The sequence below is a fragment of the Euwallacea similis genome, chromosome 16, assembly GCF_039881205.1.
Source record: "Euwallacea similis isolate ESF13 chromosome 16, ESF131.1, whole genome shotgun sequence".
Lineage (NCBI taxonomy): Eukaryota > Metazoa > Arthropoda > Insecta > Coleoptera > Curculionidae > Euwallacea > Euwallacea similis.
The window spans coordinates 2,740,824-2,766,572 of NC_089624.1; the positions used below are offsets into that span (position 1 = coordinate 2,740,824).

The 25,749-nt window shown below is 33.5% G+C and overlaps 3 protein-coding genes across 5 annotated transcripts in view; 2 read left to right on the top strand and 1 right to left on the bottom strand.

Moving 5' to 3' along the window:
- Scgdelta (sarcoglycan delta) overlaps positions 1–3,649 on the top strand; it is a 61,189-nt gene extending 57,540 nt beyond the window's left edge. The window contains exons 4-7 of one of the 2 annotated variants that reach the window (XM_066397802.1): positions 436–655; positions 2,084–2,273; positions 2,321–2,513; positions 2,567–3,649. In XM_066397802.1, coding sequence (XP_066253899.1) covers positions 436–655; positions 2,084–2,273; positions 2,321–2,513; positions 2,567–2,873 — 910 coding nt within the window. In that variant the 3' untranslated portion in view covers positions 2,874–3,649. The remainder of the gene's footprint in view (positions 1–435; positions 656–2,083; positions 2,274–2,320; positions 2,514–2,566) is intronic. The other variant, XM_066397803.1, reaches the window with a different exon arrangement.
- Positions 3,650–6,376: 2,727 nt separating this feature from the next.
- On the top strand, positions 6,377–7,411 carry LOC136413941 (histone-lysine N-methyltransferase SETMAR-like). Its single transcript, XM_066397712.1, has one exon. The coding sequence runs from the start codon at positions 6,377–6,379 to the stop codon at positions 7,394–7,396; it is 1,020 nt and encodes a 339-aa protein (XP_066253809.1). The 3' UTR covers positions 7,397–7,411.
- A 4,368-nt stretch (positions 7,412–11,779) lies between these two features.
- LOC136414007 (cytochrome P450 4g1-like) lies at positions 11,780–17,539 on the bottom strand. 2 transcript variants are annotated; one of them, XM_066397790.1, is made up of 11 exons: positions 17,274–17,539; positions 17,117–17,226; positions 16,974–17,064; positions 13,332–13,514; positions 13,212–13,278; positions 13,030–13,156; positions 12,775–12,949; positions 12,612–12,724; positions 12,319–12,559; positions 12,083–12,268; positions 11,780–12,025 (listed from the first exon to the last, which is right to left on the bottom strand). In XM_066397790.1, the coding sequence occupies exons 1-11, from the start codon at positions 17,485–17,487 to the stop codon at positions 11,862–11,864; spliced, it is 1,671 nt and encodes a 556-aa protein (XP_066253887.1). In that variant the 5' UTR covers positions 17,488–17,539; the 3' UTR covers positions 11,780–11,861. The 2 variants fall into 2 exon arrangements, with proteins under 2 accessions (XP_066253887.1, XP_066253888.1); XM_066397791.1 differs by lacking the exons at positions 16,974–17,064; positions 17,117–17,226 and having other exon boundaries at positions 11,785–12,025; positions 17,274–17,538.
- Positions 17,540–25,749: the final 8,210 nt, after the last annotated feature.

Consider the following 25,749-nt stretch of genomic DNA (forward strand, 5'->3'; position numbering starts at 1 on the left):
ATCCTTCACCGAATGAATATTCTTTGATGCATCGCTAGTCGACCAAACACGGCCCAAAGCGAACGCATGCATTATTTAACGCGCGTATTAAATAGTACATGAACGGATAGGAAGCGAATGAACACAAAACGCACACACTCGGATGTGTTCATTCGCTTTCGTTAGCCTGGTGTCTACGTACTTGAGGTAAAAATTAATATTGGCCAACAATCACCATAAAGAGTTTACCTTTTGGACCGGAAGTGGAAACAAAATAATGCAAAAAGCTGTGGAATATTCGGTAAAAAGAAGATATGTTATATTACCACACTGAGAAAGAAAAGAGAAATTCTCTGCAATCTAGAGCTATTTTCCCATTAATTTAAATACTCACAACAATCTCATCATTTACCAGGCCACTAAAATCGTATTCTTCATGTTTAATGCACTTTTCAGGATGAAAAAGAATGACGCGTCAGCGACGACCACAATACCACTCCGCGAAGACGATCATCCACTTCCCATAGAAGACCACAGATGCCATCAAGGCTTCAGACTAGGAATCTACGGATGGCGAAAAAAGTGTTTATTCGCTCTCATCCTCATCCTGCTCTTCATCGTCATTGTCAATTTAGCTTTAACACTATGGGTGTTGAAAGTAATGGATTTCTCCTCGGTAATTTCTCATATAATTGAATTAAAATAAAGGTTAGATTGAAGTTTTAAATGAGTAAGTAATCTACGACTGATGTATAAATAGACTTATGCGCGCCTTCATCTTCAGTATTAGTGGTAATCATGGGTATCGAAAGTAATGGATTTCTTGCCAGTAAATTCAACTGAATTAAAATATAATACGTAAGAATTAAAAGTAGACTTGAAATGGGTGACGCATTTGAGAGAATTCGTCACAAAGTTTACTAATTATGACCGCAGGCCGCAAAATAAAGACGCTTCCAGAATAAAGGACGGCTCGTCGGGCCGCAAAACTCTACGCAAAAAAAGACTTCACAGCTTTTTCTAATCATTCGCAATTAAAGCCGCGTTAATTGAGATCGTGTGGCACAACCTTTTTTCAAAGACGACAGAAAAAAAGACGTCAGCGACAAAGGCGTTGAACGGAATTTTGTTTTAATTAGGAGGAACCAGAGGTTGATGAAATTAAGGATAAAATGCATCTGGAAGTGTTTTTACGATACATGTGAAAGTGTTTCGGTTTCAGTTTATAGCAATTTCAGTTTTATAGCGACGAAACACTGAAAATAGTAAGAGCATTGTTTTGGCTTGATATGATGATTTGCTGAAAAGAATGGAGCGTGAAGTACCTGTATATGTGGGACTGTTAATAAACCAAATTAAGAGCCACAAAATACACGAATTATTCCACTATTAATTTCTAAAATTTTAACAAAATATTCCGCTACTAGGAATACGCTAAAAAAGCTCATATAAACATAAGCCCGCAACGCTTAATTTCCGAGATACCTACAGTGTATCGAGGATTTAAATATTGTCAATATTTTAGAAACTTTTTTGTCTTTTGCTTTGTTTAGTGAAAAGCGATGACTGTCACAATGCCACCGTTTTATAGGTATGCAAATAAATTATGTACAGAGTGGGTCAAAAATGTCCATATTTTAATTTCTGTTATATTTTTCTCGTTACTCTATACTAAATGTACATTTTTTAAAATTTGCAGGAATTTTTCACATCTGTATCACAGTAGTAATGTAGGTCCTAAAAAGTTAGTACACATTTGTGCTAAATATCTTATATGTATATGCGGGACCTACAAAATATTTTAAAAAATTAATGAATTTGCAAAAAATGTATAAACGGTTTATAAGAAACCGTTAAACTTGCTGCTCTTTCAATATTCTTGAGCCTGTTAATATGAAAAGCCAAACACGTAGTTTTGTATATACCCGTACTTCAATGTGTTTACCCATCAAACAAACTGAATTAACGCTTGGGAAATTCCTGACAAATATTAATTTAAATCTGAGGAAAGAAGGTGTTTATAATAAACAAACATGAGAAAATGCATTAGCCTAAAATTACATAAATCATGTAGATCAGATGAAAATGTTTTCTTTGAATTTAGGATGGAATGGGTCAATTAGAAATCGTGCCAGGAGGCATCCGACTGAAAGGCAACGCTTTTGTATTAGAAAACCTCATAGCCAGCCAAATTAGATCGCGTCTTGGGGAACCAATAGTAATAGAATCTAGTAGAAATATAACCTTAAGGTCTAGAAACAAGGATGGTCGTACTGGCAGTTCTATCCATCTAGGTAAGATCTTAACATTTTGATATACTGAATGCTCAAACTTTCATTAGGTCTAGATAACTTCGAGTGTGTAGCCAACAAATTTCAAATTCTGGATGACCGAGGGTACCCACTTTTCTCCGCAGATAAAAATGAGGTGTTGGTAGGTGCCGACACTCTCAGAGTGTCTGGTGAAGGAGGCAGTAAGTTCAGCGGGTCCATACAAACTCGGTTGATTCGGGCCGAAAGTGGACAGGATTTACGGTGAGTTCACATTATTTTTTTAATTGAAATGCACTAAAATTTCATAAAAATAGGTTAGAATCCCCAACTCGCAGCCTACAAATCAAAGCCCCAAAAGAACTGAAACTGGAATCGAGGGGTGGGCATATTAACACCCTTGCCCAAAGTGACATTTCCTTTCGAAGCGAAATCGGAGCCATTCGGCTTGAGTCTTCGTCTATCATCGTGCCTCAACTCCCCACCGCCAAAGTGAGTCATCGACCTGTAGCGGCAAGGAGCTTTGATGTTTTTCAATTGTGCGCATGCGAGAGCGGACGGTTGTTCTTGGCTGACCCGCATGCGGTCTGCGCAAGCGAAAATGATGATGGATTTTGTCGATAACATATTTCTGATCTTGGTTGAACTTTATTAGAATTAATTTTGCTGATTGATTATTGTAATGTTGAGCTAAATTTGGACGATAAAAGCGCAGAACTCAATAAATCATGGTTTCATGGGGCAACTCTACAAGATGGGTCAATGAAAATACCTAGTAGCATGACTCTCATGTTCGTTACAAAAGCTTATTTTAAGTAAAGGTATGTCATGTAATCATATGCAATAAAAACTTCAATTTTCAACTTTCAGATGGTCACATTTATAATTTTGAATTATATTCAACTGGTGCATGCTGCTGATGAACGGTAGATTTTAAAATCATCTTGATATGCCAAACATATAAATTATCAGAAATACTTCACAATCCAAGCTTAAGCTAAATATCTCAAAAACTGTAGGCGTTTTGCCAAAAAATACTTCTATAAAAAACCAAAACTAAGAATTTCATGGCATAATATATTTAGATGATATAAATATCTTACTTGAATAGTTGACATCAATTTTTATATGAAAATCACGAATCTTAATAGTATTAATTAATTGGCTCATCCTGTATACTATGACCATGTTGCTTAATTGGACTCTGTTAAAGTACTCCTTTGAGCCCATATTGTGCGAAGTTGTTGAGATTTACTTTGAGGTGGTGGTAATGGAAACAGTTATTGAAATTTTGCTCTTAGCATGAAGTTATACAGGATGTTCCGAATTGCAATGGCGAAATTTGAAGGTCATTATCATCTTTTGAATTTCAATATCCAAAAACACGACTAAGTTCGTATTGGTTCAGGGTAGTTCTTAAAACGATAGCATTATTAAGTATGCTGAATAACTGTTCAGAACATTTTTTCGCCTTGTTTCTAAAATACTATACATAGTATTACTATATACTATATAATATATAAATAATAAAATAATGACCCATATATGTTGGTTATTTATTAAATCGATTTAATTGCCTTTGAAAAAAACGACATTACCACACGAACCAAACGGATATAAATAAAAGAAAAATCAACATTTGAATGCTGCCGAGATCTATTTAATATTCAGATAGTAAATATATGGCTAATTATTCGCGTCACAGTGAACTAATTAAGATGTTTGCCATGGACATGAATTTCAAATGAAACGCCTTCATTGATGTTCTGATTCAAAAGCCTTTGTATTTGTGCTTTTGATTTAAGTTATTCTTAATAAGGTAAGTTTATTGTAAATTAAACATTATGACCTTCACCTCTTAGCGGCCTCGAAGCTGCCCGCTGCGTTACTTAAACTTGACGATTGAGTCATTACGAATCATTTCATAACTTTCGTGTATAATGGGCTATTTCCTACGAGCGCGCAGTAGAGCAGGGTTTACCGCACGAACTTTCCAGCTGATATAAGCACTATACCGCACGTAAAAAATTTTACCTCGCTCAAATGAAAGTGACATGTTGAAAGAGTGTCAAAATTTTTGTGAATGTGAAGTCGCGATCATTGATATGCTCGTAATAAAAATTTTTGCCGCACCCTAATATTTAATTAAACTTACAGAAGGCACAAAGTTAATGCACATACGCTCGTTCGAAGAATATTTTATCCCGCAGTTAAGTATTACTTTCCGACCTTGTTAGATAAAGTACTGTTGCACTTCACGATTCACAGCGAACATTCTATGGATAACTTCATGCTAACATGATATATACATTTTGGGTATATTTCTTTCAAGACTACCTTATGGTTAATCTCAAATAAACACATTATATCCGAGTTTGGTATTTTATCTTCAGACGATCCTTATTAATTGGCATTAATTATTATATTAATATTCGAGGCGATCCCAGCAGAAATTTTGATTTGTATTAATTGAAAAATTGTAGAAAAAATATAGGGTGATTTTTTCAGAAATAATGCGAAAATTTAACATACTCTGTGCACCTAATTAAAGTGTATATGAAAAAATTTTTGGTTAAGAGTGCTTTGAAACAAATTTTGTTTACTGCTTGCAGTTCAACCCTAAATTTAACTTTTGCTTTAACACGTTTTACCTGTAAATAATGATTAATTAATTTATGACGCGCGAGTCACGTGTACAAATTTTTCCAAAGCATTCGTCAGCAAGAATTTTTGAATACACTTATTGCTTTTTATAAATCTCAAAAGATGTTTTGATGAGGGCTGGCATGCTACATGACAAAATTTATATAAATTAATAAAAATGATTTTATTGAAAACTAGTCGGTTTTGTTGAGATTCGTAGTAACGCGAGCTTCAAATAAGCTTTCCGGGAGTCAACAATTGTTAGCAATAAATGTAAAGAAAAAGTAACTATTAAAATGTTTAAAAATGTGTATATACGAACTACTATAGTAAAAAGCTTTTTCTTTTTGTTATATTCTTCTAGATGTCTTTATTCCCGAATAAAATGCTTTTTTAAAATAAAAAATAATTGATTTCATCTTGGTTTATAATTTAATTTTATTGAGAAACAAATCATTTTTGCCATAAATATAAAATCCGAAAGAAGATTTTTAACTAACAAACATAACAGTCGTTCTACTTTATGAAATAATATATGCATGGTAAGTGGGGTAAGTCCTACTAATCACTGAACACACTGATTGAACAATATGATTTCCCTGGGTTATTTTTGATAGACAGGATCTTGGAAGCTTTCGATCAAAAGGTGACTATAGTGTCTGAACGATCAAGTCGATATCTGTACCTCAAGTGCTGCCAGATAAAGTAAATTAACATTCACGCTTATAAACTCCAGAAATCTTGAGGAAAATCCATGATGAGCTAATATTTTTAGAGGGGTGCGAACTGAATTTTTTTTTTCTTTTGGGTAGTTACCAAATTCAATAGCTGTGATGAGTAAGATTTTATGGCATTCATGTTTAAAATTTTTCCGTTAGAAGTTTTCCAATTTTATGCCGGTTTGTCCTTAAAAATGTCTTCTAATGCTCTTCAATAACCAAAGTTTGATGGAATTATTTTCACATAACCTTCCTTAACCATGATACTCTGTGCTCGCATCCAAGTGTAACGTTTAACAACTCTGTTTTTACGTTCCTTCGGGAAATTTTAAAGCAGAATTTTCAACTGGCATATAAACAATATAAATGTGAGCTTACAATAAAATTATCAAAATGACGTAATACTGCTTTTTAACAATTTCAGTTGAATAGGGAACCCAAAAAAATGTTTACGATTTGTCATATTAAAGTCAAATAAATTATGAAGAATAATGAATTTACAGCTACAAATAATATGCTCGTTAGTTCAATAGAAATAAAGAAATAAATATTTCTGAGTTAAGATATTAGATCGTGTAGTATGAAATGAGTAGATTCTCGAAATGCCACATTCAACTGCGAATAACTTCACTCTAAATCTATATTTGGACTTGACTTTTTTATGTGGAAAAGGCACATTCTTCCTCTTTCGATCAGAGTTTAAACAGAGTTAAAGTGTTAAAAATTATTGAAAACTTTTATTTTTATAAAAATTTTTGTGCAGCCATGCAAAATAATAAAATTCGTGTGTTAATGAAATATGAGTTCCACCGTGGAACCACAACAGCTCAGACGGCTCGCAATATTAATGATGTGTTTGGTACTGAAGTCACTTCACAGCAAACAGTATCTCGTTGGTTCATGAAATTTCGTTCTGGCAATTTTGACCTAACAAATGAACCACGTGGACGACCTGAAACTCAAGTGGATAACGATTATCTGAAAGCCGTGGTGGAAGCGAATCCACGTCAAAGTGCAAGCGAATTATCGTTAATATTCAGTGTAACCAAAAAAACAATATTGACTCATTTGGCTGAAATTGGTAAGGTGAAAAAGCTGGACAAGTGGGTACCGCATGAGTTGAGCGACATACAGAAAGAACGACGTCTCGAAGCTTGTGTTTCTTTGTTGTGCCGGTATAATAACGATCCATTTTTGAATCGGATTGTTACTTGTGATGAGAAATGGATCCTATATGACAATACCAGACGTTCATCGCAGTGGTTGGATCAAGATGAACCACCAAAACATTGTGCGAAAAAAAATCTTCATCAAAAGAAGCTTATGGTGTCCGTTTGGTGGTCCAACGCAGGTGTCATCCATCACAGCTTCATGAAACCTGGTGAATCGATTACGGCTGATGTCTACTGCCGACAACTGACCGAAATGATGAGGCAACTGACGGTTAAGCAGCCAAGATTAGTCAATCGAAGCGCACCGCTATTGTTGCACGACAACGCTCGGCCACACACCGCACAAGTCACCTTGGCCAAGCTACAGGAGTTGGAATTGGAAACTCTTCGTCATCCACCGTATTCACCCGACTTAGCACCCACTGATTACCACTTCTTTCAAAATTTGGATAACTTCCTAGTAGGGAAAACATTCAACTCCAACGAGGCTGTCAAAGCTGCCTTCCAAGAGTTTATCGACTCTCGGCCTGCAGGCTTTTACAGCAGGGGAATCAATGAACTTCCCGTTAAATGGCAGAAGTGTATTGATAATGGTGGTGCATATTTCGATTGACAATAAAAACATTTCATATGAAAAAAAAATGACTAAAGTTTCAATTCAATTCTACTCATTTCATGCTACACGACCTAATAGTTGAGGAAGAACTATCAAAGGAGCACAACTTTCAGTACCAATTGCGCCTAATTCAAAATTAACGTATATCGTCATTAGGTGCTATTAAATAGCACTTATGAACAAATATATTAAATTTTAATAAAGGAATGTTTGTGATGTTTACAGACATATAACTTCCTGCAACTATAACCAGATACTTGAGAGTGACTGAAGTCTTCAGTTAACATTAAAGATGCATAGTGATAGTGTTGCAGATATTTTTCAGGTAACAAACAGCCCAACTGAGCTTAACAGCAAATTCCAACCTATTTGCATTTTAAATAACTTCTTTCGATTGTATAAATATATCAAACCCATAATGTATACTTCGACAGTTGTTTTTGGACTGATCATTTTTATACAAACCTACCTCATCATAAAATTAAATGATATACCGGCTATGAAAAAGTCCATGCCGTTCTATTGTTGTTGCATGTTTGTGAGTATATTAAACAACATGTTTATGAATTAATCAATAATTTATTGCTTCAAGCAATATGTATGAATACGTTGTGTCTCTATTTAATGAACTCGGTAATGCCCTTGGACAAAGAAACAACAATTTACCTTGCAACATTCAGAACTAGAGAACTGAGCTCTGAAATTCAGAGAAGGATGGCAAAGCTGAAGAGCAAACTCAAACTTTATTGCGCTATTTTCGCCACGACATTCATATCTTCGATGATGATTAACAGCTACATTATATCAAGGGAACTAGAGGCATTTATTCCCTTGCCAGTATTCCTGAGAGCTCTCAATTACGAGTGCTCAGGTAAGTACTAAACAACGGTGGAGAAAAGAATATGTTCCATTGAAATGATAAATTCTTCGATTACCATAAAGATGATCTCTTTCAACAATACGTGTCAATACACGTATTGTTTAATACAATTTTATTGAGTCTACAACCAAAGCTCGTTCCATTATTATTACACGAGGCATGTCCACAAACTAAATTCCGATCGCAAATATGTTTTAAACAGATGGCACGATTGAAGCAAATCTGGTCAGAAAAATTTCGTTTATGAAGTAAAAAGACTCTGGAAAACAAATGACTCGCATGACTTTGACAGTAATCTTATTAGGTCCTGTCAACATGAACAAAGTTATAGATAATCCGTCCACATGCGAAATACGGTTATTAAGTCTTTAAACGCAAAAAATGTTCGACCGATGGAGATTTTTCAGCAAATTTATGATGTTAATCTCGAAAATGCCATAAGTAAAGGTATGGTAAGAATGTGGTGCCGACAGTTTCACCCAGGTAGGACAAACATGCACGATGAAAAACGAAGTGGGAAGCCATCCTTAGTTACTAAGAATTTGGTTTAACAACTGAATGAAAAAGTTCGTGAGAACAGAAAGTTTACAATAATTTTAAAGTTTCTCTTGTATGAAATTGTGAGAGAAAAATTGCATTATCACAAATTGTGCGTAAGATGGGTACCGAAAATGTTTACTAACGAACACAAGTTAAGGTGACTAGCGCAACGATGACATTTTTGGAGCGCTACGATGATGCTGGTGACGAATTCTCGAACCATATTGTGACTGGTGATGAAACTTGAATTGTTCATGTTACACCAGAGGGCAAGCAGCAATCGAGTTGCGGCATAGTGGATTTCCAAAAACAAAGAAATTCAATTAGGCATTGTTCAAACGGAATGTCATGTGTACAGTGTTTGAGAATAGGCACGGCATTTTGCTTATAGAATTCGTGGAGCAAAGAAAAACAATAAACGCAGCTGCTTATTGTGCTACACTGCAAAGTTTACGAAGGGCCATAAAAAACAAATGACCAGGTCTCCTTATGTCCGGAATTGTTTTGTTGCATGATAATGCACGACCGCACACTGCCGGTTCCACACAACTTTTGAAGAAATTTAAAGAGGAAATTTTTGATCATCCACCCTACAGCCCCGATCTCGCGCCAAGTGATTATCATCTTTTTCTCTACTTAAAATGATTTCTGTAGACCATCGATACAACACCGGTGATGAAATAAAACTAGTGGTTACGGAATAGATAAATACGTTGGAAGCCAATTTCCTAGATACTGATATACAAAATCTCGCTACACGCTATGATAAATGTCTCAACCTAAATGGCGATTATGTTGAGAAATCGTTTAAGATACATTTAAGCAAATTTCAACAAAGACATTAAAATGAAAGATGTATTGTAGTTGTTTTGACAAATCTGAACTTAGTTTGTGGACATGTCTCGTATTACGTCTCTTTGTAACAATAGGCAGCTTTTCTCAAAAGATATTTGCTTTTAGACTGCATCCTTGTAAAGGTCCTCTACTTAATTATAATGCTCTTTGGAAATGAAACCAATATTTCAGTGGTAATCATAACTTGTCTCGAGATGTATATAATATTCCTTCAGAACTTCGATACGTTGTTACTTCTTGATAATGTCTATAAAAGGGATAAAAATATTAAAGTTATTGATCACCAGAAGAAAGAGCACAATACTGGGTTTGTTAAGTTTCAATTGATAAAGATTGTTGAGGGGCATTTGTACTTCAAGTAGTAAATAAATTGTGAAAAATCTTAAGTCAGAATCTAACAGAGTGGTAACGTTTATAGCAGGATTTACAATTTAATTGACACTCATGAGACAATTTTCCTCCTTATTCTTTTTACATGTTTACTTGGAGGATTCTTAGCCCTAATCACTGTAGTGTTAGTACGTACATCTAAAAATTCACCCAGAATATTCGCCATAAACTATTAATTTACAGTGCAGAACTTGCTGCCCCCAATTAATGGACTAGTATTTTTCTTTGCATTCTTCGTAGGTTCTTATTTGGTCTCAGATTTGGGACAAGATTACATAAATAATGTAAGTATGATTGAATAAATTATCCCACATGCCTACATATCAAAATAAAATTTTAATTTTTGCTTAATTTGTCCAATTATCTACCTCACTTTGTAACTATTTATTCTCAATTTCTTGTCGTGCCTGTCCGTAATCATCAATTACAACCAATGGAATGACCGCAAAACAAATTTGCTGGCAAATTTGTATTTTGTAATTTCATTACGTTAACTGTACTTCTGCGAAACGCTGAAAATTCAAAATTTACATGTAAGTATAACTAGTATAGGCTTGTGTGGGGTATATTTTCGTTCTGAGCAAAATAAATTTATTCGGTTACCTTTACCGAGTTTCCTTTAATTGCAAGTTTATCGAGCATCTTATTCTTATAGAAAAAGTACTGTTAAGATATTCGCACTTAGGTCTACTGAACATGTTATACAAAAGTTTCAGGGTTACCATTTCATTGATGTGCTGTGTATAGTATGAATTGGTAGCAATGGAGTCTTGAAAGTCAAAAAATGTGTTTAACTATAATTACCAACTTTTCAAGGGAAGCTTCCATTTCATTGTTTTCAACATTTCAAATCAGTAACGATTTATTCAAAAAGGTACGTTATTTACGTATTTCATGAATTGCCACATATCATAATTTTGCTAAATTTTTCAGGTTTGCAATATAAAGTACACCTTTATCAACTGTGCTTATTCATTGGAGATTGGGCGAAGACATGCAGATTCAGCTTAAATTGTTTACTTGTAATAGATAATATAGGTGTTTTATTTCGTTTATTTTACGTCACAAATGAAATTATATTATATACGTTATACGCATATAATAATTATATGTATATAGTATACCTATATAATAATTTCAGCACTTATTGAATTTCTTTATGCCCATTAATATTATAGTCCTTAAAAGGATCGTTGCCTGTTTTCTGTGAAAGTAATGCTCTCTTCTTCTAATACACGCACGTAATTTCTACATGATTTACTCTGGCAGAAAATGTTTGTTTAAGAGGTACGGCAGCTTCTTCAATACAACGTATTAATTGCTCTCTTGTTTGTATTTCTTGAGCATAAACCATCTCTTTCATCCTACCCCAATTATTTTTACATCGTTAGCTTTAGGTGCGTTTTTCTTGAAAACCATTGCTTCTAACGACTTCAATAAAGTATACCTTTTTTCTCATCTCAAAAAACCTCCGGACACACAATTTTCCAAAATTTGCTAGAAGAAATCGTAAGATATTAAAGAAAATATGATTTATTTCTTCAACTTTGACACCCTGTATCTTTATTATTATCGACTTTGGTACTAAGGCAAGTTAGTTTAAATTTAGTCCTTGCCTCATACTCTATTACTCCCTTAAAGGAATGTATCGAGTTACCAAACACCCTGTATATATGAAAATATGTAATAATAGGAATGGCTAAAATAAATTTTCCTTGAATCGCTTACTATAGACACACTATTTACTGATTTATCTTGTCTTAAAATATTAACAATAACTACGAATGTGAATGTGAATTAAACAATTCGATCTTCAACCCTCAAGTCAAACCCATCAGCTCTTTTCAATATAATGTCACTTTGCAGTCTAAAATCCTTTTCTTCCTTCGGCGAAATTAATTTGTATTTCCTGAGAACAGTTGCGATCATCACTTTCAATTGTAACATAGCATATTTTCTACCTAAAATATTACATTCTTTTCTGTTCCAAGATTGTAATACGAACCCAAATTTCATACCCAAACAACTCCTCGGTCCAGCACTAAATGGAAAATAAGCATAGTGATGTCTAGCCTGGCATTTCTCAGGCAAAAAATTATCAGGGTCAAACTTCTCTGGATTTGTCCATATTTTAGGGTCCCTATGATTAACATACTGTGATATTACCACAGTTGTGCCTGCAGGAAGCGTTATATCCCGAGATGCTAAAACGACTACATGAAAACAAATTTTTATACTTAATCACTACGGTTACCAAGTTTAACATCTTCATTGATTTTTCTGGCAATTAGCGGTACTGGCGGGTACAACCTCAAGGTTTCCATTATAACTCTTTCCAGATACTTCATTTCAATGGTGTCCTTAAATGTAATTGATCGATTCCAGTCATCATGGAAAATTTCTTTTAATTCTATAATACACTTTTCTTGGATATCTTGGTGGATTCCTAAAAGAGTGAATATGAAGCTCGAAGCTGCTGATATGGTGTCATGACCCTAGAACGTTATTATTAGATAGCAATTAAACTCTAAATGATAAATAACATACCGCGAAAGTAATGGTGCTCACTTCATCTTCAATATCATCATCAGTCAGTTTATTTCCTTCAATCTGACTTGCTTCTACCATGAAATCCAAGAAAGCCAATCTTTTCTTCTTACCTAGACAATTATTATTAAATTTAAATCTCCAGGTTTGAAGATCTACTCACCAACATCATTCTCTTCATTGTCTTCTAAATCATCTCGAATATAAGAGTAATTCTCAGTTCTTTCATTTTCAGTGTCATTTTGATTCTTGGCAGCTTCAGCAACTACTTCATTATATATACTGTGCTCTCCTTTCTCAACCCTCTTCACATAGTCTTCCTTTTTGGATTTGAGTACCTGAGAAATAAGAAAATCATTATAAATCGAGACAGGGTTATAAAGCAAAAAATATAAAGGAATAATTATGGAATTTATACCCTTCTGGTGAGGCTTTGGATGATGTTCAGCAATTTAGTTTGTTCCTTTGCCATTTTAGTCCATCTGAAGAAAAATGATATGCGAAGCCAAAGATTGTAATGTCTTTGGTGAACAATGTAGCACATGCTAAGGACATGGAAAAATTCCCTTACTGAAAATTTATATGTATTGACCCACTTACTCCATAATCGCTTTGGCATACTTTAATCCAACGTTGTCATCCTTGGCTTTCACTCCCATAGCAGTTTCTGTTTAATATTTGATTTAATTTTCAAAGCAAAGAGCTAAATCAAATTTATACCTAATAAAATATCCACAGTTGTGCTAGTTGTGTACTCAAATACGTCAAAGGTTACGTGTTTTATCTTATCAAGTTTCTTCAGTAACGTATTGAAGTTCCTGTTGAAAATTGGTATAAACGTTTTAAGGATTGAAGAATGGAACGTGGGAGCCAGCATTTTTCTGTGAGATTTCCATCTTTCTCCTGTAATTAAAATGTTTATTGGGGAGAGTTTATCGAGGTTGTGATTCAATATGAGCACTTGAAAATGAATTAAAACAAAAAAGAGTCATGAGCATGAAAATTCAAGCACACAAACAAATTCAATAGGTTATGGACGTAGATGCCAATTAAAAAACGTATTTCTTAAAATTTTCATAACAACGGGGGGGGCACTTAACTCAAATATCTTCAGAAAGGCTGTTTTAGTAAAAGTTAGGAAAATGTTTCATAAATTGTCTCAAACACCAAATTTTAAAAATCGCTTTTTTGCCGACTACCCCAATGGAGAAATTTCATCAAAATCTATTGAAAATTTTGGCTTTGCTGCCCCTTGTGTTTACAAACCTTTCAGTTTTAATTCATTAATCACAAAAAACTAAGTGATGAACAAATGGATGTGAAATCAACCTTTTGATTAGTATAAATATACGTGAAAGGAGCGATCAGCGAAACATTTTATAGTCTTAAACTATTGCGTGTACGTAAAGTGACAATTTTTATGTCTAGGCAGTAAAATTGTTACTTTACAGCCTTTTTTTTAATTAAAATGGTCCATTGTTTACCAATTGCAGAAAAATATCTTAACATTACCAGTATTAATACAGTGGTATTCTCGACCGAATGGCGACTGAATATTTTCTTTATAATACATGAGCATTTTAAAGATTGTGACCAGGGGCACTGGTTTCGGGCAGTTGATTACTTTAATTTTGAAAATGGACACCTCAATTCAGTTTATGAAGTTTCTTTCTAGATAGTTTCTTAGCTAGTATCAAGAAGACGAACATCTGACCCGTGAACTGCCATCCTTAAAAACTTGCCAATATAAAAAAACTATAAGGTGGAACAGTATGATAGACCTAATATTTGCGTATCGATAAACACAGCTACCATCCACAAGACAATATTGAAATACAAGATACCGAGAGTAAATAAATAAGTGAGAAAAAATACGAAGAGTGATTCTTTGCATCAAAATAAAACAGGAAGTTTGTGTAAATAAAGGTCCACAGTGGTTTACTTAGTTAAAATTAGGGACGAGTACTACGATTAGAGATATACACCATATCATGAGTTAGTTGGTGCCGACCAAAACTCCACGCGATGATCTATTAATGAGGAAAATTTTTGTTCTTCTGAACTCTTTGTATTTCATTCCAACCATCAGTCGGTAGACTTTCAGTACCACCTTAAACGTCATATCAGACGTATGCCCTGAATGGTGTTCATTCAAAATGATAAAAGTAAAATAAATATTGAATTTTAAGAATTAAGAAAAGAATAATTAATGCTATTTTAAGATTTAATGTGAATGACAGAAAGACACGTTGATTCAAATGAAATTGATAGGTACAAGCATGACAACCTATCTTGTGTAAGACCGTGTTGATTGAATCTATGGAATCACCTCCCAAAATATTTGTATGATATTTCCAGACATCCTGTATAGAATGTAGCCGCATTGTATCCCCAACAAAGTATGAAAGAGGAATAATTAAGTTTATGTCAAGGTAAATAACCGTCTTTAACCGATTAATCTATGTTCAATAAACGGGATGGTAAATACATCTAATTTGTTGCCTTTTCGCGTAAATAACACTTTCTATTAATCTTTTTTCGTTTGCTCACTGATTTCTGCAAGAAAGAACGTAGCGCATCATTTAAACTGATAAACTTATGGGTTAACTCGCCCTATTTCTATATAACCTCTATATAAATAATATTAACCAAAACGCATGTGATCATACCAAAATCAATTTCAACAGCAAACTAAATATATTTTTAAAATTGAAGGCATCAAATAACAGCTATCGTTAAGAGCTTAAATAGTATTAAGTACCAGTAAATCAAAACTGATTACGTTAATTAAATTATATAGACTACTAACTTTGTATCTACCTTTGGGCGCAAAAACATGTAAACTGTTATACATCTCGCAAAATCAGTTTAGCACACGTTCTCTCTTAGGAGCAAACTGAAAACCACTTAATTAATAATTAATACGATTATACCGCATGGATTAAATGTTCGGTCTAAGGACCAATTGGGGTAGATGAAAACTTATTTTTTGCTGTGATAACATTTAAGTGCTAGTTCACATACAGAGTGACAATGTGAAAACGTACAATCGTTGCATATAAGAAACAAAAAATGATATAAAAAATTCCTGGAACTAATTTCTACAATATCGAGAGAGAATCAAAAATTTATATTAACCAATCCATTCTCATTTACCGCCTCTTCTGAGGTGGTAAATCTCACTTCTCGCCTCCAGCCACCCCAATTAAATAATGTTAAATGCTGACCCCGTGCTTTTGAATTCTTGACTTAAATTTCTCAAAAAAATGTTTTTCGATGATAACCTACAAAGCTGCATTTGATCATGTAGTTTTCGGTGGATTAAAGAAAATCTTATTGTAATATATTATCATTTAACTTATTCATTATTAATTTAATAAATGCTGAAAATTATTCATACTAGTGTATTGGAAGCAATCTAAAAACTCTTAGACATTTTAAATCCTTTTTTACGTCTATGGTCTTTATTACTAACTGAACAAACAAAATGTTTAAAAATACGTTATTAATGTTTTTGTCCTTCGGTTTTTACAGCTCTAGTTTTGCAGTTTTTCTTTACGAAACAAAACTTACGGAGGAAACATTAACAACGTTAAAAACATAAACAATGCGTTTTTACACTTTTTGATTGTTCATTTAATAATAAAGACCACAGACGTAAAAAAGATTTTAAAATGGCTAAGAGTTTTTAGATTGCTGCCAAGACACTAATATGCATGATTTTCAGCATTTATTAAATTAATATGAATAAATTAACTGAAAACACATTGCAACTAGATTTTCCTTAATCAACCGAAAACTGCTTGATTAAATGTAACTTTGTAGGGTATCATCCAAAATCACATTTTGAAAAGTTTTAAGATAAGATATCACAAGGGTGAAGGGGAGATGTGCGATTTAACATTATTTAGTGGTGGATGATGATAAGGGGATAAGTGAGAATAGATTGGTTAATACATGATTGTCACCCTGTATACGAAATTTCAGGAGTGTCCTACAATAAACAACAATTTTCTGGCAACACTTAACCAAAATAGGGAGTATGAAGCAAAATTTACTGGGCATTTAATTAAAAATGTCCTTCAAACTACGATGGTGGAAATATAATAATTAACCACGTTTTAGGACCAACTGATATGAAATATTTGATGTAAATGGAATGTGTTAGCCACCTTCTGTAGGTGACGATCTCCGATCTCTAGCTAGATCTTTAGATAGCATGATCTTTAGATAGATGATTAGATAGATGATGGAGTTACTACACGAGTTCCCCTAGGGCAAATTATAGACACCGAGGCAAAAAAACATTAAAAATATGTTTAAAATCTCATTGTTGGAAAATAATGTTATTTTCTCACTTACCCTTGCTGGTGAGTAATCCCTTCCCTAGCCAAGACTCAAGCAAAGTATACTCCCACGATTTTTCCAAATGAACAGAACTACTTAGTATCACCTAAATACAAACTACGATCAATTCTTTTAAACACCATCACAACATTTCCTACCTCTACATCCATGGGATTATTTATCCCAACTACCAGTCTAGGACCCATATATGCCCGCGCAACATCAGTATCTAACTTCTGAAACATGTCTAGGACTTTCTTCATCGCCTCTAGAGAAATTTATTTAAAACTATGGATACATTTCGGAAATTCTTACCTTCAGGTCCTAATCCTAAAACTTCTAAAGCGTTTCCTAGAATTGGTATTGGCTTGGGGCCTGGAATATTTTTAGCCATTTTGACATATCGTAGAGACTGGAACCAGAAATGGTAAATCGTCAAAATCAAGATAATCCCTAGCAAAATTGAAACAAATGGATTTAAAACGGATGTGAAGGAGTGAGTCATGAATTGCATCCCCAATGACAACATTTTTGGGAAAGTAAAATCAGTTACAGTTTTAGTATTTTCACCAGTGACTATAGTTGGTTTCTCCTGTAAATTTCTTTTATAAACAATTTAGCTACACCAAACAATTCAAACGAAGGCATTTTTTAACGATGCAAATTATTCTATTATCTATAAAACGCATGAATATTCTGGGCTTTGTCGAAAGCCATTATCAATGCTTGAAGACAATAAAGTATTAAATAGAAAGTAGCTCTATACCGGGTAATTCAAACATGACTGCATAAAAAAATTCTTGGTCGAAAATGTTTTTAAATAAATTTTAATAAGCGCATTCATGTCGCAGCTGAGTTCGATTTTAAATTCAACTTCGATTTTAATATATTTCAGCTATAAGCGATGAAGTAAGTTATGACATGCAAGCATGTGATTAAATCTATTCGCAGAATTTCCTCATGATAAAATTTTTTGACTCACCCTCTTACATGTATCAGAAAAATATGCTTTGTATGTATATTACACTCATAATTATTACATAAGCGCCAAAGTTCAATTACTTCTAAAAATTTCCAAAGTAAAAATCTTAATATTTTGCAACTCTATACAATACTTTTTTTTAAAATCACTATGTTTACAGTATGTAATTATGATTCCTTAACTTAATGTTAGTTGGAATTTAGAAAATAATATTTTACTACACGTCAGGATTTATAGTGAAAATGGTTTAATCATATCATTGTTTATATCAATAGTTCTCTACTTCTCACTAGAAAATTGATATTTGTCTTCTTTTGTAATCAGATTTAGCAATTTCCTTGTGAAGGTACCAATAATAGTTTGCTAGCATTGCTGTTTTCCTTGATAACGTTTCTCAAATTCAGCAATATTTTGATGATAACGTTCTCCACGTTCATCACTTACTGAACTCATATTTTCTGGAAAAAAACTCAAATGTGAGCGTAAAACGTGAATTTTTAGTAACATATTACATCTTAGCTGATGTTATGCATTCAGTAAAGATGTAATTTTTTCATGGAAATCTGGCGATTTGTAATTTCCGAGAACATTTTTTGTCACATCTACAAAGGCTAACCATACCGTCTTTTCTATAGGACTCAGATTTAATAAAAAGGAGGGATTATTCATTATTTTTCTTATATTACGGTTCACAAAAATTCCTTCTTTAATTTTGGTCTCATTTAATGTACAAAATTTTTCAATCAGGAATTGAAATTCTGATCCATGTTTGGGTAGTTGTTTAACAAAATTTTTTATGAATTCGAGTTTTATATGTAGTCGTGGTAAAACTATTTTCTCAAGAGATACCAATGGTTCATTTTTCTGGCCAAGAACAAATCCAGTTCGTAGAAGTCAGTCCTGTTTAATGTATTGTTCTGAGCGCGGTCTATTGTCCAATTCACATAAGAAACAACAATATTTTGTGTATCCTGTTTGCAGTCCTAAAGCTGCGCAAATTTGCCATTTATCCTCTACAAATTTGATCTTTTCCAGAATAAGTTTTAAAATTTCATAAGTCTCTTTTAAGTAAGCACCATACGTTACAGGTACAGATGGCAATGATTACCGTTGTGAAGTAGAACTACCTTTAAACTTACCTTCGATCCTTTAATAAATAGTCTCCATTCTTCTGGTATATGACTATGACTTAACGTCAATATTAGTCCATTAATACCGGTACAAAAAACTAAATCATTTTCTTTCGAATAAAACTCAGCTAAAGAAACGTGTCGCTTTCTGTACGTTGCTGCTTTAACGTCATTCTGCAAAAGATTCCATTGCTTCAATCTAGATCCTAATATTTCAGACTTTTTCTTGGTTAATCCTAAATCTCTGATAAAGTCATTTAGTTCTGATTGAGTAATTAAATGCAGTTCTCTATTAGCCGGTTTTTGAAACACCTCTCTTTTACAAGGAAGACATGTTGAACTTGTTGAGCTGGTCGAACTGGGGAATCTTATCGGAACTGGATGTTCTGCAGGATGGGGTAGATGTTACCTTGGCATAGTCCACTGAACCCTTTAATTTTTTAGAAAAACCCTTCACTTTCGTTAGACAGAAATAGCAATCGTCAATGTGGTTCTTGGGTTCCCGCCAGTGCATTGGAACACCAAAAAGCATTTTTTTTATTGTTCCGTTGTACCACCCTGTTAAATATTTATAACATTTTAAGCAACAAACATTGAGCACCCTTTTAATTTTATTATTAAAGTGAACCTCATAACAGGTTTACAACAATGGGTAAAATGTCATTTTTTCACTTTTCGATGTAAACTGACCACAAATGTAGCAAAACAGATCAGAAGAATTCACACAAACTCGCGATATTATGTAATTTTGTAACTAAAATAATAAAAATTATAACTTTAAATCACAAAAAAGATTTATTTTTAGAACAAACATCCAACAAATGTATCCGAACTGACTTCATTTATTAAAATTTTGAAAAGTGATATGCAAGTATAGATTTGTTTTCAATGTATTTCTAATCAAAATTAGTTATCAAGATGGTGAATTTTTCAGTTTATCTGAAATTTGTGCCGACTCCGACCGATAAGGTTCTACTCTTAATCTTATTTTTCTTAATGAATTGCAAGTTTGGCACCAACTTTATATGATTGCTGGACCAGCACTATATTAATCGATACTCTGCTTATATTCATTTTTGCCCAACGCCTTTTGTTTTTCTTTTAGTTAGTCGTAATAAAGCTTTGATACCATAAACTTGATTTTGTTCAATAAACACTTATAACGAAATTCAATGAATGACTTTGATAACAGCTTGAACAGCATAATGTAATCAATGCGGTAGAATAAATTAATTACATTATAATAATTTGTAAAGGTGACATGAATGAATTCTAAATAATCTTATATTAATGTAACGTTTGCAAATTAGCCTAAAAGAATATACATCTCAATGAGATTGAAAGAGAAGCAGGGTAAGGAATAATAAAAACTGGTGAAAAGATGAGATGGAGATCATGAGGTTGTAAAGTTATGAATCAATTTCCTTGGCAGAATCAGACTAATCTTTGATTCTAGGTCACTTGAAAAATCGTCAAATTTCAAAGTTTTTCTGGATCCTGACATTGTTCAATGTCTTCTCAATCCACAATATCAGCAAAAATAGCAGTTCCTGAGTTACTTCCATTACACATCACAATTAATAACTCCTGACTTCGATTTGAAAAAAGTCGAAATGTTTTATACGTTTAAGACAGATTCTTTATGTTTTATTTATTTTGTTTGGGATAACATCTTACACACAAGTAGGGATTGTTGGCGTGATGAAACTGCAGACTATTTTGAGTTAAAACTAATTAAGACTAACATTCATCATTTACTAAGAGCTCAGAGGACAAGCCTTATTAACTTTTTTTAATAATATTCTGGTTCATAGAAGGCATGCGCTTATCCAATATTGCATATTTAATCAAAGACGGCAATTTTCTGGCAATAAAGAATGTTCTTTTTAGAATATGACAATAGTGACTTTAAATCACTTGAGGTTTGAAGGAAATATTCCAGTTTCATAAGGTTAATTCACAATGCTCGACAAGGTATAGATGCAAATCAGCACAAACCATTTGATAATACGTAGAGGCACATTATCGGGTCTTTCACAATTCTTATTTTTCAAAAATTTTTAATGACAATGGTTTTCTTCTGTTCTGTTCTCTTATAAACTCACACATTTGATACTGCATCCATAATCAGGACGTTCAAAATATGGGGATCTCGAAAATAGCAAGAGATGCCAGTTTGATTAAATGTAAGTCGCGCAATTTCAAGGCTAACATATGGCATCTTGCAATATGCGATTTTGAGTTATTTTAAGAAAGAACTAATTATTTTATACTTTTCGTTATATTTAACATATTTAAGATGTAAAAAGCTATTCGAGCTAGAAAAAAATTTGGTGAAACTTTATCGCGTCATCTTCACGGGAGGGTTCTTTTTTATTACTGTCGTGATTTTTATATCTGATATGAAAATTACATTTCACGCTGAATTTAACTATACAAATTTATGTTTACATTAATTGGTTCACTTCATCATAATGTTATACTTAACCATACGCCTTTTTAAATCTCCTTAATTAGCTAAATTCACTTACTTTTATCACGATTTCAGATTGCGGTTATTGTGATAGCAATGAATTTTTTTATGGACGTCAAAATTTACAAGAGTTAGATTTAGTTAAACCAACTTTAAATGATAATTAAGCAACTCAGCCTAAATGACATATTTATTTGAAAGCAATGTTTTTACATCAGCTAAGATCCGCCTTAGCTTAACCACCAACTTAACATAACAGAGAATAGGTCCACATAGCCAGGGTGTACCTAAATGACCTGTACAAAACAATTTTATAACCGATGCCTAATATCGAAACATGAAGATTTAATGCACCTTGCCTTAATCAAAAAGACCACATTTTTGCGGATAAATTTCTAATAGACCTTAAAGCAGTGCATTTTTTGTTGAAGATCTCAGTTAGGCCGTATAAGTACTATAGATTTTTGAATGCACATTTCAAATTTGAAAAACTTTCAAACGTTAAAAAACTTATTTTGTGATGAATCAGCTTCAGCAAGCACAAAAGTTAAGCCTACAACATCCGCGCAAATTCGGTCCACGCCGTGCATCATAATTCATCCTTATGGGCGGCAGTTATACAGGGGATAAAAGAAATCCCAGCCCGATTGTTGTGCAAATTCATCCCGAGCTGGGGCGCGTGGCAAGGAACGTGTCAAAAGTTCAGGTAGACCTTTTCCCTCCTTTTTCAACACAGATTTCAAGGACCTCCACTGAAAAAGGACCGACTTTAAAACGGTATTTTCTATACGGCCCAGACTATGTTTTTTTTTTCAGAACATCTGCCCCCTTTTGATATTATACGAAGTGCAATTTCGCTCCGAGCTTGCTGCTGATGCGACCATAAATTAAAAAGCATTATGGGTTCTAGAATTAGATGGTTTGGGGTTTGTGATGTTAACTACGCCAATGTTTTTGAGCCAATAAAATCATTAAGTGTTAAATAGGAACAAAAGAACTTCCAATTTGGACAAGATTTTATGAGCTTTTCTCCTGCTTAGCATCTCAGTGGGTTTTTTTTTCTGAGACGGCGGTTGGCTAATTGATTTGGGGAAATAAAAATATCGTAAATTAGCTCAAATTGTGTTCTGCCGACGACTAATGGTGCGAAAACAATAACAGTGGGACATAAAATTGCTCAAAAAGGGGCGCAAGAGCTTTTTCAAATTGACTAACTGTTCAGGGAAGGCGGGAGAAGGGAAATTGCAATCATATTTTCTTGTTTTATTTCAAAGATTGCTCCTCTGCCACCATTTAACATGCCGTTAAATTAGTCGCGCCAAATTATTTTGTTTAATTGGCTAACGAGACCAATAAACGAATTCTCTTTGAGAAGTACCGGAGAAACGCCACTATGAAGTTTTTTGTATCATTGGAGACTGAAAGCAGTTAAGTTGTAAGTGCCATCAAGCAAAAAAATTCGTTTACTGAGGAATTGATTACGCTTTTAGCAGAAATTAATTTGTAATTATGTTTTTTTCACTGTTAATTTAGAGCTATTTTTCTTAAGTGGATAGAAAGCTCGGAATGTACGAGGGAATTTTCAGGTTCATCTTCTTCCTCGCATTACTAAGATTGATCTTTATATTGTCTGCACGTATTTGTAGTGGAACTCTCTAGAAACAAGGTGCCCTAAAAAAATTTCCGCACAAATTAAAAAATTAAGAGTTTTCGAAATACAAAACTTCAAAGTATTTTTTAATTGTTTTGTATAATATCGTATATGGGAGTTTCTATTGGCGACAAATTATTTTTTACAAGTAATCCAAATAACCAAACTACATAAAGTTCTTATTTGTTTTTTTGGGGGGGGGGAATATATAAGGCAAAAATGTAATTCTTGTTCTTCAAATATAATTTGAAAATTTTGACAAAACCAATCAAACATACGAACCAAAACCTACAAACAATACTTCAAATAAAAAATTAACGCCACTATATTTTAGCAATTTTCAACTCTTATTGCTCATATTACAATTTCTCTATTTACGTCTTTTTTCAAATTTCTTGCTTTGATTTTCGAAATTTACCATCGCTATTCCGGTTTGTTCGTTGGCAAATCTTAACCTATCACGATTAGTTTTCTATAATATATGAGCAAATCCTTGAAGTTTTTGTAGACATTTTTCTAATTTTTTATACATATCTCCCTGTCTATACTTTGGATATAACATATCAGCAGTTCCAACCTAAGAACCTTTTAATCCAACTTCAGTTCCAAAGTTCAATTTGATAATTTCCTCTCGTCAGCGTTTTTGATGTTTTCTTGAACTGGTGACTATCCACATACCTATTTGTATTTCTAATTTTGTATTTATTACATAAATGTGCCTTAACTGCCAGTAGCTCTACGAAAAGTTGAATCATGTCAATATTTTTCCCTTAGAGCTTCCTTTGGTTAAAATTCTAGCGCATCCCTCCAAAAACCGTTATGAAATTGCGTGAAAGCTTCAAATCTTTCCCTGACAAAAGACTTCCCCATTCTCACATTCTCACATTCCGAATTTACAAGTTTGATACATTTAGTTACGGAATACCGTTTTTTACCTGAACAAAAACGGGATTATCACCCAAAAAAATTCTCTTTTGTGTTGGTGGATTGCTCTAAAGCCGTTATTCACAAGGATTTATCTTGTTTCAGAGCACGAGATAAAACTGAAGAAATCTAATTAGAAAATTTTAGGTAACTATTCTATGGTTTTCCCCACTCTTCACTAAAGAATGATCAGTTGGCCTCATAACGGGCAACAGTGGTTTTGCGGCAGAAAAAAATTTCCAACGTCATTCAAAACGATGTCCTACAAAACATGCATCAAGGAATAAAAATACTCTTCCATTATCAAATTCTTCAAGAGGTAAACCACATGTTGCTGAATGGCAATTAGGGGCACATGTGCCACTTACAGAACTATCTATTTTTAAAGCTGGAGTGCATATCAGACCGACATTTGGCTTGCAGCGTTATTCAATCGTCGTGAAGTGCATTTCCTTAAGCAAAACCACCACGTAACATCTGATCCCATATGGTCCCGTCTGTATGGTGGGGAAAGTTCCGTTTGGTATACAATTTATGCCTTAAATTGATCAGAAAGTTCGCAAATATTTATTGGTATCAAAAATGCCTTTGACGGAAGTTCTTCAGTTTCAAACAGCCTACAAGACAATTTATTCCACCCTTTAGTAGCTGTATGAGTAAACATTGAAAAATCCTCGTAAGTGAATGTCCCACGGACCCGGCCAAGCTGACTTACCTGTGCGGACGAGCCGTTTCTGTTTACCATACGCATCGGGGGTCCCTCATATTAACAGTGGGTTGAAGTTTCTTTGAGCGGGGCAAATGGCGTCGTCAAACAATGCACTAAAAATATCTAGAAAATGAGGAAATGTAATTAGGTAATGTAAATTAAGCAATGCACCAGGTGAATCGTTAAGAAACGAGGCAAGCTGTGTTTCAGACATTATTCGTCGTAGAGTGTGGAAATAGGACTATTAACTAAATTAATTTTGAAAAATTTTAAAAGTTATTCTAACTTTTGAAACGACTGCCAGAAGAAGTAACTAAATAGAAAATACTAAAAATGATTTTAGAAATTCTAAGAGATTTTGATTCTCAATACCTACAACTTTTTTTAAATTTTTAGTAATCCTTTTGCAGTCTATTGAAAAACTGGAAACCATTTAAATGTCTCATGATTGATGTATTTTACAACATTTTTACAGTGTATTGTGTATGTATTAATGGTTCCAGCCAACATCTTGTCTTAGTGCCACGACAAACCTGTGAATGACCCTAATATGTCAAAATTTCCATTATCTTGAGGTTTTCGGTTAATTAAGCCTACAAACTTTTTGTTCGATATTTAATCACTACTGGCGCTACAATATACAGACTACAGATTTACAAAACATTTTTCGGTTCATTTCTTTTATCTACAGACATTCGTGCCCAAGATCTGTGAACTAAATCGTTAATGACGGTTTAATGTGGTGAAAATTCAGAGTTTTTTTAAATATTAATTGCAATGTACTTCTATCTGAATGGTATGGCTACAGATTATAGATTAGAAATCTTTAATCGAGTATATGTTTAATTTTTCGTGCATTCATATCAGCCCATGAAAATGAGAACACTTTAAAGGGTACCCCAAAAACTTTGGATATTTTCCT

Bases quoted from the DNA above. Each gene is read 5' to 3' on its own strand.
- LOC136413941 (XM_066397712.1), top strand. From the start codon at position 6,377: ATGCAAAATAATAAAATTCGTGTGTTAATGAAATATGAGTTCCACCGT.
- LOC136414007 (XM_066397790.1), bottom strand. From the start codon at position 17,487: ATGTTGTCATTGGGGATGCAATTCATGACTCACTCCTTCACATCCGTT. The intron at 17,227-17,273 runs GTAAGAATTTCC...AAATTTCTCTAG, and splicing joins TTTAGGATTAGGACCTGAAG to AGGCGATGAAGAAAGTCCTA. The intron at 13,515-16,973 runs GTAAGTGAGAAA...TTTTAATTACAG, and splicing joins GGGATTACTCACCAGCAAGG to GAGAAAGATGGAAATCTCAC.